Raw genomic sequence first — 14,251 nt, 5'->3', positions numbered from 1 at the left:
CAGTTATTATTCTACCGTATGCATAGATAATTGGTACCCATCAGCACACAGAAAAGCGGGAAGAGAGAGTGGTAAAGGGAAACAAGATCCTAATTATGCAATATTTATTGATTACTATCTGTCCATATCTTCTTACCTAATGTGTATAACCAAGGTCAATTATTACTAGATTTTTAAAAATTTGTTGGGGACTCAGATACTAACATTTTAATCAAATATCATCTGTAATATTTTTTCTCCATACATACTTAAACCCAACTTATTGATGATGTTTTTGATTAGCCATCTTAGAGGAGTTTCCTTAGATTCCTTTATTCTTGGACATTAGTAATGTACCAGAATGGAATAGAATATTGTTTTATTTGTAAGGACTAAGGGAACATCAATCCTTATCAAGTGTTTCTTTAAAAGCCTTCCTGATGACTAGAGGATGCAGGGAAATCAGCAGTTAGCATGAGAAAAAGATAATTAGAAATAATTTGGAATATTTTGAAATAAAATAATTAAGTACCTAGGTACCTAAAAAGGCTGATTCCATCCAAACATATTTCTCTAAGCCATTGCAGGTATGATCATTTAGTCCATGGAACATACTAGGCAAGGAAAACTGCTTATTACCTAATTAAAAATTATTCTTTAAATATCCTGGGATTTCGTGGTGTTCTAGGAAAAGCAGTACATATTTCACCAGTGGTAATCTCTTTATTTGTAGAAAAAAAAAATAAAAAGGGCCTTTTATATAATGTTTATCAGAGACGAGATTTTCTAAAGGGACTAGACAAGCTCTTTAAAGAAGGTAAAAAAGGAATTATTATTTAATTCTTCCTCTATATGCTGGAGGGAAAAGGGATTATGAGAGCCAACTACTTTTCCATTGAAAGTATCAGCATTTCAAGTGCACTAAGTTTAAGACTGCCAAGGGATTGCCAAGAAGTTACAATATTGCTAAGTCAAGGAATTTTCCTAAGGAAGAAAAAAATAATTAATTTGGCACCATTTCCATGGAAACTCAACAGATTTCTTCAACTCAGTTTTCACATCTTTAAAAAATGTAAGAAAAATGCTGAGGACTTTGGATCACAGATAAAACTTTCCATCAAAACAGTTTTAAAGTCATTTTTCCCAATTTGGATTTGAAATTAGAATATGCTAAGGAGTGTTATCATAAATGAATAAGCTGCCACTGTGCTTCCATCCCCCTTCCCAAAATTGAGCTTTACAGAGCAGTCAAAGGTTTGTTCTTCAATATTACAAGCCAGAGAACTGCATTTTATCAGTGTGTTTGGGGTTGATCAGCATTTTGAAGTCTGAGTTATGTTATCCAAGCTCACAGAGGACTGATTCATACCCCCAGTTTCAATCATTACACCTATAGTAAGGAAAGATTGCTTTCCAGTGACTAGATTGCTTGCATTATTTGGTTTCTGCCAGATAATAAAGTTTCTATAAAATGTGCTTAGTGATTAGAAGACTTCTAAGTAAACATGATCAAGTCAAAGAGTGTTGGAAGAATGTAAGGGCTCCTTATTCAAAGATGGAGATACTGGCTAATTTTCTCTGTTTTACAAAATCATATATAGTCTAGGGTCAAGTTTGCTCACATCTTGGACTGTACAGAAGGGCCTTTTCTATCTATATCAAGATCATCCCCATCTTACTATCATAGTCTTACGTTGGATATTATACTTGGCTGGTCCTGGGACTCTCAAGTAAAGCTCTATAATGGAGGGATGGGACGGTCAAGAAGGTCAAAGTTCAAGCATTCTTAACAAACTGCCTCCCTGTGATCATGGATTACATCCACAGATCTCCTCAGTCATATAGTTAAATGAACCCTATCAAGGGTGTGTTGTTGCTTTCATTCTTAGAGGGCAAACTGTTAGAGTGGGCAGCTAGGCAGACAGGAGCACGGCAGGAGAGGGCCACCCACCCAGGCCCACCAGGTGATATTCAGGCAGTTTTTAAACTGTCTCTTTAAAACCATAATTGGTCACAGATAATGGCAGTGAAAGGCAGTCTCTTAATAGAGAAAAAACACCTGCAGCTGGTGATCAGCAGCTTCCCAATAAGATCTCAGGAGTTGGGCAAGTGAGCCCAAGCATATGCACTAAGAGACAAAATGGTGGGGTTTAACTGGTATATAACTTTCTCTAGGAACGCTCAACTGGTAAGATAAAAACACCGAAATGAGCATATACACAACTTCAGTAAACATACTGCACACACAGCTCCTCGCAAGTGCTGGCAGGCCACTGTGTTTGCAGACAGCCTGCCCCATGGAAAAATCAATGGACAAGAGACGCAAACCCCAGAACCATACCAATGTATAAAACTCCATGTCAAGCATTGAACAATGCACTTGGATCTCTTAAGTTGCCCATTTGGCCCTCTTCCAAATGTACCTTACTTTCTTTCATTCCTGCTCTAAAACTTTTTAATAAACTTTCAATACTACTCTATCTAAAACTTGCCTTGGTCTCTCCTCTGCCTTATGCCTCTCAGCCAAATTCTTGCCTCCAAGGAGGCATGAATCAAGTTGCTGCAGATCTATATGGATTAGCTGCTGCTAACAAAACTGCTTCTTTGAAGGGTAAGGTTCAGTGGGTAGGAGCACAACCACCCTAACCAACTGCCTATACGGGTCACTTCCAACTGTAGATGAGCATAGGAATTATTTACAGAGCTTTTGAACTTTGGTTGTCTAAAGCCTACCTTAGATATGGACTAAAAGTCAAATAGATGAGATAGTAATCATCGATAATCTCAAAATCAACATGTAAAAAACAAAATCCCACAAGAGAAACTGCTTCAGAGATAACATGTGGTAAAATTTAGGCTGAAATTAATTATATTTTAACAATAACCCACACAATATAATTTAAAAATTTTGCCAGCATTTAAGACCATGGTTCATGAAAAGTTCAAATTTCCAGCCATTCCCTACTATATAAATGTATCATTTGCAACAAATGGCTATTGCCATTTATTATCATGCTTCCCATGTTGCTTTGGGACACATTTCTCTAAGGTCATAACTCTATCAAAAGTGAGAAAATTAAAGGGATATCAAGAGAGTCATGTTTTGAAGAAAAAAATGAAATAACATTTATTGTTGCTAATGAAAACTATTCAAATGTGTTTAATAAGCAGGTACTAAATCTTATTTGCTCACTAATTTTATCTGTATGGCCCCTACAGGCTTATGAGTTTATAACCCCTAGTATAGTCCCTGCCCATCAGTTCCTCACTCCAGACTACAAAATCATTATTGGCTCGTCTTGCGTGGGAAAGAGATGGTCAGGCAACATACCCTTTCTGTGTTCTCTAAGTGTCCATTGCTGTAGCACTTTGATAAATGTTAAATAATAAAATTGTCTAGAAGCAGGAGACCTGGAGAAATGGGGAAGATATTACCCTTACATGGGGAAAAGAGAAAGCTGATCTCTGAGGTATTTTCATCAGGCTGTTTTTGCCAGTACTGGATATATTAAACAGAAGAGGGAAAATTGTCAAAATGTGGTCATCTGTACGCCATAAAAGAATAATGGTCTCAGTTCCCTTTTCCAGTATACTTACATTTCCATTTCTCATATTGCTCACAAAAGTTTTTTGTTGTTGTTAAAGGCATACCTTGAAACTTTTGTGTAATAGCTCAGCTTTTGTTTAAAATAAGCAATATGTTACCAACCCACAGTGTTGTCTTTCAGAAATGAAGTCAAAGCACACACGCAAGAGATGAAATTCTTAATAGGGAGAATAAAGACTGAAAAATAAGCTTACTGAAAACTAAAGCTAATTCATATTAATTCTAAGGTTGAGAAAATTGAGACTAATTAAAAAATCAGTAGTCTACTTCTACTGTCTAGGAAACAAAGCAGTCCTTTGCTCATAATAGAAGGTAGAAAGATACTTAATCCCTCCCTTACCCCCTGACAACAGCTACCTCTCTGCTACACAAATGTTAATTTTTACAAGTGCTCTGTGTCCCAGCTCTGGTCTTTCTATAAACATGCATAAAATAGTTCTTCCTGTTGAAAGTGGGGGGTAAGAGGTTAATGCTACACTTGGCTGGTCCTGGGAAAAGCTCTACAATGGAGGGATGGGAAGATCAAGAAGTTTGTAAGAAATTTATACACAGACTTAGATAGTGCCAGGGAATCATATCTAACCTCTATGATGGCAGCTGCATTAAACAAAAGCCTGCTAAATCCTGGGATCTTGAGCTGTGAACTGCACCTATTAAAGTTCTCTGCAGTCCTGGGACTGAGAACAAAATTTGACCTGAACACAAGGAAAGAACCAAACGACATATAAACACCAAAAGTCTTGGTAAACAATGATTCCATAGATGTGTTCTCTTTTAAGAAGGATTAAAGATGAGACCAAACAAGTAATATGAGAATTTCATAAACTAAAACTACTCCAGAAGAAGGGAAGGAAAATTTCTTTGTAAAGACTCAGGAGAATTATACTTCTGTTAATGATTTGTTTATTTAATGAGTAAGGTTGCCAGATATCTTCCCAAAAAGCACCAAGTTATCAACATGGAGCTAATGGGAAATACACACACCCACACACACGTACGCAGATGCGTGTAACACGTACATACACAAAGGAATTTTTAGTTAACAATTCATGACTGCTAAAATCTGAAGCTTTTTATACATTTTAACTTTTTCAAAAGTTCTAAGGCAGTAACTATAAAGAAGTATGTGTTTATTTGTATTTTCATTTATTTAATTTCAACTAATGTGTCCCACTTTCAAGTTCGGTATTAGGCAGTTGGTGACAAAATGCAGGGGCCAAAAAAAAAAAAATCAGTCAGAAAATTTTGAACTCATAAACAAATGGAAAATATAGAGAGGAAATAACAGCAGAAAGTCATGGGTCAAGGTCAGGCTGAGATGAATAGCAAAATAGGTGAAAGACAGTTTAGGTGAGAAAACAGAATGAGATTAAACATGAGACATGAAGAAAAGGTATGACAAGAGGAAGTATGATAAAAATAAAATAAACTAGGAAGCTAAAGTTTCAACAGCAAATTAAAATCCAAATTGGTCACAAAAAAAAGGGACTAACACTAGGTGAAAATAAATCAGCAAAGTAGAGAACATATTGAAGAAGGGTTTGTTCTTAGTAGGTGGAAAGATGAAAACAGTAAGAAGATGTGGAGAACACAGATACAACTCAAGTAGGACAGGGTTTTTAAAACTAGAATAGAAAATACAATCAATGACTTTATTAAGCTGATCTTTGGAGAAGTGGGAAGTTGCAGAATGAATAATGCAGATTGAGTGGGCTCACTATGAGACAGGAAAAAATAAGGAAAGTTGCTCATGTTTAAAAGCACTTTAGCAAATCTTTTTGATTATAAGGAAAAAGAAACAATCTTAAAGCACTGAGCAAGTATTTTAAACTAGATTTCCTGCTAAAATAAATCAAAATCCATTTAAAAAAATAAGAGAATCTGTGTGACACAAACTTGAGATAGTTGACTATCAAGTTTATTCAAGAAAAGACTGCAACTTAAGAAAGTTTGTATTTAGCCATTTTGTTCGGGTAAGAAGAAAACAAATATAATAATTTTTGGATATACAAAATTTTGGAAAAGATAGCCATTCTCTCATTATGAAAGTATTACCCAAAACATATTCTAACTAATGAGGAATTAAACAAAATAAAAAGCTTAAAAGAATTATGGTATTAAAATTATGGAGGGAAACTTAAATATTCTAAATTTATAAGACATGAATGTAAAATATTGGTGATAAAGAAAAAATATGTAATGTCACATAATTATTGCTGACATAGTAGCAATAATCTGGTTATGATGACCAAGTAATATAAAAATGTGTAGGAACTAGAAAAAAAAAAAAACATGTCCTTTAATTCATGACTTCATTAATAAACAAAAAAGATAAAAAATCTGAAAGTTTAGAAAGTAAACACTACTTTCAAATTCCTTCATATATATGTATATACAAATACATATATATGTATAGTCTTTATAATCTCATACAAAACAAGATTATGTATAACAGCAGTCATCACAGTAAATTCCTATCATATAAAACAGTCTCACAGAGCAGTAACGGTCATTGAGGACAAATGGTGCTGTATTAATCATCTGCATAACAATAGTTCATTAAAACCTCACAGCTATATTATGAGATAGGTACTATTTTCCTTTTTAAAATGGATTAATTATTTGTAACCAAGGACAAAGCTAATAAATGGTAGAGGTGAAATTTGAACTCAATTCTGTTTTACTCTGAAGGCCAAACTTATAATCAGCTTCTGTATTATTTTAGGTAATCATATTAACAACTCTCATTACAACTAACACAAGCCTGAAACATTACAAGGCACGTTACTCATATTAGCTCCTTTAACTCTTGCAACAACTCTTTAAGAAGGGGATTATTTACCTTCATTTTATAGACAAAGAAACTGGAGTTTACAAAAATGGAATGAGAAAGAGCTTTGAGCCCTCATCTACCTGGCTCCAAATATCATATTATACAATCTCCCCCATAAAAAGATATAGACACAAATGTGAACAAAAGACTACAGAGGCAAAATACTCCACCTCTATCTTCTTATGGTACCAGCCAGGACTGAGAATTAAATTGATGTAAAATAGATTAACAAGAGAAAAGCATAATAGTTTCACATGGCAGTGGAGCCCTCACAGAAAATGAAGGCCCAAAGAAGCAGTTAGCCAGTTATTTAACTAGACAAGGAAAAGTAAACTGTGAAAATGGGAGGCTTAAAAGATAAGAGTTATTCTAACTAGGTCTGTACAGAATTAGCTTCAACTTCTCCTCTTTGAAGATAAGGATATTGCTTTTCCTTCCTGTATAGAGTGAATGTCTTTCACATGAGAATTTAGTCTTCTGCTTTTGGGAAACAACTGAAGGTCAGAATGATCTTCTTGCACCTGCTGTTTTTCAATTTAAATAGTTAATGTGCCAGAGTGGTACATTTTTAGCTCCTTCAAGCTAAAATAAAACTATATTCTGCTTTAAAAAGATACATCCCACAAAATACTAAGGAAATAGTGATTAATAAAATTATATCAAGTGATAAAAATTAAAAATATCACTAGACTAATGACCAAGGATTTGTATACAGTTTTAATTCAAAAGATAACCAGGATAAGTTTTGCCAGTGAGTTATTTCTAATTCAAATAAAAGAGAATTTTTATATTATATGAATCATCTCATGGAATAGAAATATTACTGTATTGTACTTATTTTTAAAAAACATGATTTCAGTTGATGAAAAAGATTTATTATTCAACTATTCATAATTTTTTTAAAAACCTTACAAAATAAGAAAGAGAATAATTTCTCAACTTATCCGAAATATCTTATTAATTCAGAAGCGGAGGTATTCCTGTTAGATTTAGGAACAAGATAAGGATAACCATTATCAACATTTTTACCTACAATTATTCTGGAAGTTTCTAGCAACTGCAATAACATGCATCAAAAATCAAACGTGTAATTATTGTGAAGAAGATACTTTCTCCATTATTTTTAGATGATCTACATACATACATACATACCAGAAAACTTGAAAAAATCAACTATAAGACTTTAAAAAATTATTTCAGCTAGCTGGATATAATTGATAAATAATTCACTTTTATATACGAGAATATTAGTTTGGTGACATCATGAAAGAAAAGAACTTATTCACTGTAAATTCAAAACATACAAAAGGTACCTATTAAAAAGATAAAATAATGCTATTTTCCTAATGGGAGATGAAATACTCTCAACTCTTTCTATAATAACTTATACATTTAAGGGAATCCCAATCATTTTGATAGGATACTTTTCCTTTAGGGAAAGAGATAACAGTTTAAAAGAATGTTTCTAAATTGATATAAAAGATAATTAAGAAGAGCTGAAAGGTAATCACTTGGGGGGAAAAAAAAGATTAGGGCAGAACTGGTGGCCATGTGTAATATTAAAGTTTGTTATTCAATGGTTTAAGATGCAGCACCCAGTATGATAATAACACAAGAATCACTGGCAATTAAAGGGTTAGATTATAAAACTATTATAAAGTTTGTGTACTTCTTTGAATTGGATAATGCAAAATATTATCAAAAGTGAAACAGTACAAACACTCCTTCATCCTACTGGTGAGAGCGTATATAACAACACGTTCCAGGAAAGAGATTGGCTCTAAGTATACATCAATAGCTTTAAAAGATATCATACTCAAAAATTATATTTTTATGAGTCTATGCCAACCAAATAAATAATGCAGTCAGTGATTCACATAAAAGGCTTATAAGCTCCAACAACATATAATTGTGGAGAAAAATGGAAACAATAAAAAATCCCATAGTAGGAGAATAAATACTTTACCGAATATACAAATTTTAGAATATAATGCCCCTTTTAAAAACCATTTTTCAAAGAATACTTAATGGCGTGGAAAGATTCTTAGGCAACATGACTAAGAGAAAAGAGCAGGAACTATATCAGTATAATCCTAATTCAGGAAAAAAGGAAAGAAACAGATACTTAAAAAGGAGAACCACCAAGACATTCATGTTACTTTACCGAGTATCAGCTCGGTTGGGAGACCCCCACCCAGATGGTGCTGAAGGTATTGAGAGGCAGACACCCAGACAGAACAGAATGGATCTATCCAGGGGACCAACAGCCTGCGAGCTGAGAGGCTGACAGCTTTCCAGGCTAAAAGCCCTGAGCAAATTCTCATCCACATATTTATTTGCTCTAAGACAGTGATTCTTATCAATACACAGGTGTTCTATATTTACTCATAACTCAAGAATATACCAAGTAGACCACTGTTACCTGCCTACCACTATATTACAAACTAAAAGGTACCCTCCACAGAGGAGCCATAGGGGCAGGGTAAACAATGTTTTTCAACAGTACCTATTTCTGAAGACTATAATAATGAGTGGCAGTTATTCCAGTTTTCAGGACTCTTCTGTATTTTCTAAGTGGTGGGGAAAAAATCATCTTCTAAAATCACAGTCATTAAAATAAAACACTAAATGCTAAGTGTGGGGGCTCACACCTGTAACCCCAGCACTTTGGGAGGCCGAAGTGGGCAGATCACTTGAGGCCAGGAGTTTGAGACCAGCCTGGCCAACATGGTGAGACCCCATGTATATTAAAAATACAAAAATTAGCCAGGTGTGGTGGCGTGCATCTGTAATCCCAGCTACTCAAGAGGCTGAGACATGAGAATCACTTGAACTCAGGAGACGGAGATTTCAGTGAGCTCAGGTCCTGCCATTGCTCTCTAGCCAGGGTGACAAAAAAAGACTCTGCATCAAAACAAAAACAAAATGAAACCAAACAAATCTCAAAGAATATATGCAACCCTAAAGTTAAGGGGATACAGAGGCCTTACTTGAAACTTAAAAATAAATCAATAGACCAAGCATCTTTTAACTTGTCTGTATGGACCTGAGCTTGTATTCCTACCAATTTCCAAGCTAAATAACAAAAAATAAATTTAGGTTTAAATCTTGGTCATTATGAGATATCTCTCTCTCTCTCTCTCTCTCTCTCTCTCTCACTCTCTCTTGCTGTTTCTTTTTTTTTTTTTCCTCAAGCCAGGGTCTGCTCTGTGCCGTGGCGATCTCAGCTCACTGCAGCTTTGATCTTCCAGGCTCAAGCAATCCTCCCACCTCAGCCTCTTGAGTATCTGGGACTATAGGCTAATTTATGTAGAGATGGGGGTCTCTCCATGTTGCCCAGGCTGGTCTGGAACTTTTGGGTTCCAGCAATCCACTTGCCTTGGCTTCCCAAAATGCCGGGATTACAGGTGTCAGCTACCATGCCTGGATCCTAGTTCTTTAAATCCTGTTACTGAGAAGTTCTTTCCAATTGCCACAAACTAATTTGGTGTGATGGTAATGTATAGTGTGATATCACATGGTACTTATCGTATGACATGGTGCTTACAGCATGGTAAATCTGGCATGGATTGAAAATGATATGCATTCCATGGGAAAGCCTACTACTAAGGCAGGAGAAATTGTTTATATAGTAAAAGCAACATAGTATTATTATAGAAAGTTGGAGATCATAAGAAAACAATTACATATCTAATATGATGGCATCACAATAGAACAACTTATCTTTTAAAATGTCTTTTCATGCTTTATTATGTATACAACTTTGATACGGTTAAAATGTTAATGTGTGTATAGTTTCATAGCCTGCTTTTATACTTGTCATAGTAAGCACTTTCTATGTTGCTACAGTCTTTATTATTTTTCTAATGACTACATGATTTTTATTAAGTAAATATTTCCTATTTTAAATTACTTTTTGTTGAGCAATCAAGTTTTCTTTCAAATTTTCAATAAAGTCCTTCCAGCCAGTTACCTAGTAATATAATTTTAATGAAAAGCCCAATTTACATTCTTACCTAATCTGTAGATTTATATACTCACCACAATAGGTTGGTTGATGTTTATGTGACCAATATTTGATCAAATGGAAAATCTTGTGAAGAGAAATTTACTTAAAAAGAATTAACTTTAAAAACATTAGTTTACCTTGAAGCCTTTACACTAAAAGACAAGAGTATATAATACATAGTTACCAGTCTGGTAAATGCTTTTTAATGAAAATTATATTCATACTAACTCTTCTGAAGGTAACCTAAAAATGTATAAAATTGAGGAGGACAGAAAACCTTTCATTACCTCCTTTTCCCCATCAAATTTTTATCTAAATGCAATAAAGTAATCTTTAAACTCTACCAAAAATTACTGGTTAGATAAAAAGGTAGTGAAATGCCTAAATCATTTTCCTTTGCAACTTGTCATGTCTAATCATAATTTATCAAAACAAACGCTTTAATCTCTTTACTCCTAAAAAAAAGGTAAAAGCAGATTTATATAAAAGCAGATTCAGTTTAGTTGTAAACAACTCACTTTCAAGGTAATATCTAAGACCTCTGTTGCGCCTAACTTGCTCTTTTGTTCTTTCTGCACAATCATGCAACTGAACACCATATCCCCAAAGAGTCATCTAACTTATATGTTAATAGCTAGATTGAGACATATGAGAGGGTCATTGAAATAAATACTATTAAAAAGAATTAATATTATTTTAATTAAGTTAAACTGGCACATATAGCAAAACTAAAACTGGTAAGGTTTTCTGGGAAAACTTTCCTTGAGCTAACTTCCAAAAGAGCAGAAAATCCAGCTGCCTGGGTTACTTGAAATAAAAATGGATTCACACTTAGGCAAAAGGATGACACAAGTGAGGTGATAGTTAAATGGCATCGCTGTTAAATGATGATGCTCAACGTCTCTCCTCTGGCAGGGGTGGCACATAGAATTCCACTGCTAACTGCATTTCACGAACTGCATTTGAGTGTAGAGGCCTATAAAAAGATTTGCTTTTTACAGGCAAGAAGGTATAAGAAGCAAGGTATAAGAAGGTATAGGTATAAGAAGCAAGATGTCAATTGTTATCTGTGCTTTTTGCTGCTGAACCAGTTAGCCCTCTGGCTAACTTGTGCTTCTCCAGTTCCTCTGGGATTTCATGCTCCATCATCCTTGAAGGAAGATTTTGAGTATAGAATCTGTTGACATCTTAGTTCTGGGTGAATAGATTCTGAAGAGAAAAGACAAGTCAAGAAAGCCTCTGTGTTGAATGGAAATGGTGAAAAGGGAAAAAGTGCAAAAAAACAAACAAAGAAAGCAAGCTCCTGTGGGAATCAGAATGGCCACAGCGACATTTTTAGGTGCATATGGATCTTTTTGAAAAGAAACCCTCTCCGTGTCCCTGTTCCAAGATTCACTGTTATAGTCCTTCTCAAAACTGAGAGGAACATGAAAGGTCATTCCAGGACAACCCCAAGGCCAAAGTCCTCTTCAGACACATAACATTTGTTATTGAACACTTAAAGCCTCTTTTTCCAAAATAATCAATCCTAATTATATCAACAAGTTCTTATTACTGCAGAATTTGAATGCCCTCCCATTTCCCAAATCCTTGTTAATATTATCTAGACAGTAAGTTCATCTGTTCTTTCTTGAAGACACACTCCCAGAAATGGGAAGATCCCTCCAGAGTCAGCTCACTGGTATATAGTTAGAACTGGCAGTTCTCTCCTTTCAGATTCTGTGGGCATGTTTAGGTTTGATAGTATATTAAGACATTTTACCTACGCTTTCTGAAATAATATAAAAAGTATGTTTCACTCAATGGAAATAATTGATAAGATACAAACTCAAATGAGTTCCAGCAGCCAGGCAGGTAGCAGACGTGTGTTGTCATCCAATAACTATAAAGTGTGACAGAGATTGCAGTAATCTAGAGAACACATAGCATCTCTAAAGACATGCAGACCTATTTATGTCTTTAAACACCATGGTGGACAAGGAAAGCACTGAATTCACCCATGGTCTGCCAATTTGCTACCACTGTGCTTCAAGCCAAGCCATCTACCATTCCTTTTGTGCTGAGGAAATAATATGTGGCATGCTCCAAAATAAACTCTTTTGAAAAGGAAGCATTTCACTACAAACTGACCAATTATTTATTTTAAATCTTTCGGAAATACGTTTTTCAAATGATCCTAAGTCTTTTGTGACATTTGGATGTTGGTTGATATCCCCTTTCCCAAAGTTGGGAAGACTGTTTATTCTACAGATATTTATTGTTAATATTAACATTCATTTAGCTTACTGTGCAGCAGGCACTGTGCTAAGTATTTTTTGCACATGATCTCTTATAATTCTCAGAAAAAGAAGACAAAATTGGCACTACCCTCAACTAGCAAACTATGTAACTTTTGCTACTGTCCTTTCCTCCCTTGTGCCTTTCTGTTTCTCAGTAATGGGACACATTTTTAAGCCCATAAGACTAGGTTCCAGGAACCTCCATCCTTAGAAGGAAACTCATTAAAAATGTACTGGTTGATTTTTTAACTGCTCATAGAGAGTTAAGAAGAAGCTACTCCAGTGGCTTCTTTGTAGAGTGCTTTTGCTCCCAGTTGTCTACACCTGGACTTCCTGTTAATGCACTCTCCCCTTGTATTTTAGACAGGTCTCGGATAGAGAGTCCAGCCTATCCTACTCTCAGGGGCTGCCTTACTGCTGGTCAGGAAGAACTCATCCTCCTGCAAGAGAAAGTCAAAAATGGGAAAATGTCTGTGGATGAAGCTCTGGAGAAATTTAAACACTGGCAGATGGGAAAAAGTGGCCTGGAAATGATTCAGCAGGTAATACTGATCCCACTCTTTTCTGGGATATTCCCTCACTTGTGGAGCCCCTAGATTGTTTGTTAATGTTTCATTTTTCACAAGGAATACAAGTAACTGTTCTTTTTTTAAATTAATCACTAAAAAAGATACTTTAAGCAATCAATTAAATGTTTGAAAATATCCAGCTATTATGTTCAGCCGCCATTGGTGAAGCCAACCCTGAAACCCAGTATACCAAAGCTAATACCTAATCAGCTTATAGTACCTGTCTTTAGTATAGTGACTGTTTTTTGAATCTTGTTGACAAAATTAAGGTAAAGCATCTTTACACTGAAGAGTATATTAAGTACGCCAAGCTTAAAGGGAAAGGAATAAGACAATACATTGAAATCACACTAAGCAACAGTCCTAAATAAAATGCAGTCAGTCTTATATTCTTTCTCCTTAAACTTTTACTTATATATATGCGCACATACACACACACATTTACACACATACACGTATATATACCTCAGTCACAGCTTGTAGAGAAATACCAAGAATATTAAGTTCAAATAAGTTTGTCTTCTGTAAATATAAGTTACATCTTGAGATGGAATTGGAGGACATGGTTCTGAGGTGAGAGTGAAAACAAAATATACCACATACACCCCTTGACATTCCTCAGTGAGAGATAACATAGGCATATTCCCATATTCCATCCCTTTTTACTCTAAAGATATTTTAACAGTTTTTTCTTCTTATCACGGAAAACCCATTGCTACAGAACCCAGTTCTAGATAGCTGTTTGATTAAACACATTTAATAAGCTAATTTAGGCCAAAGTATAAATAATTGATAATGGCTTAATATTGTACCTTTCCCAAGAGATAATTTTCATTTAAAAGACAATACTTATGAAAACATTTTTAAACAATAAAAAAAGAACCAATATGGAGAAATTTCAAACAATATAGCATATGGGCCAGGGGACTTTCCCAGTTCATCTGAAATCATGCCTTGTTAGAAATTACCTGTCTC

General features: G+C 34.8%; 1 protein-coding gene across 4 annotated transcripts in view; it reads left to right on the top strand.

The window, feature by feature from the left end:
* Positions 1-14,251, top strand: part of BANK1 (B cell scaffold protein with ankyrin repeats 1) — a 307,020-nt gene that overhangs the window by 279,482 nt on the left and 13,287 nt on the right. For all 4 annotated transcript variants that reach the window (XM_032261513.1, XM_032261511.1, XM_032261514.1 and 1 more), the window contains one exon: positions 13,071-13,249. In XM_032261513.1, coding sequence (XP_032117404.1) covers positions 13,071-13,249 — 179 coding nt within the window. The remainder of the gene's footprint in view (positions 1-13,070; positions 13,250-14,251) is intronic.

Source organism: Sapajus apella, unplaced genomic scaffold, assembly GCF_009761245.1.
Source record: "Sapajus apella isolate SASKATOON/1434 unplaced genomic scaffold, GSC_monkey_1.0 scaffold124, whole genome shotgun sequence".
NCBI lineage: Eukaryota > Metazoa > Chordata > Mammalia > Primates > Cebidae > Sapajus > Sapajus apella.
The sequence above is the reverse complement of the archived record's forward strand: the minus strand, read 5'-3'. Positions and strand labels throughout refer to the sequence as shown.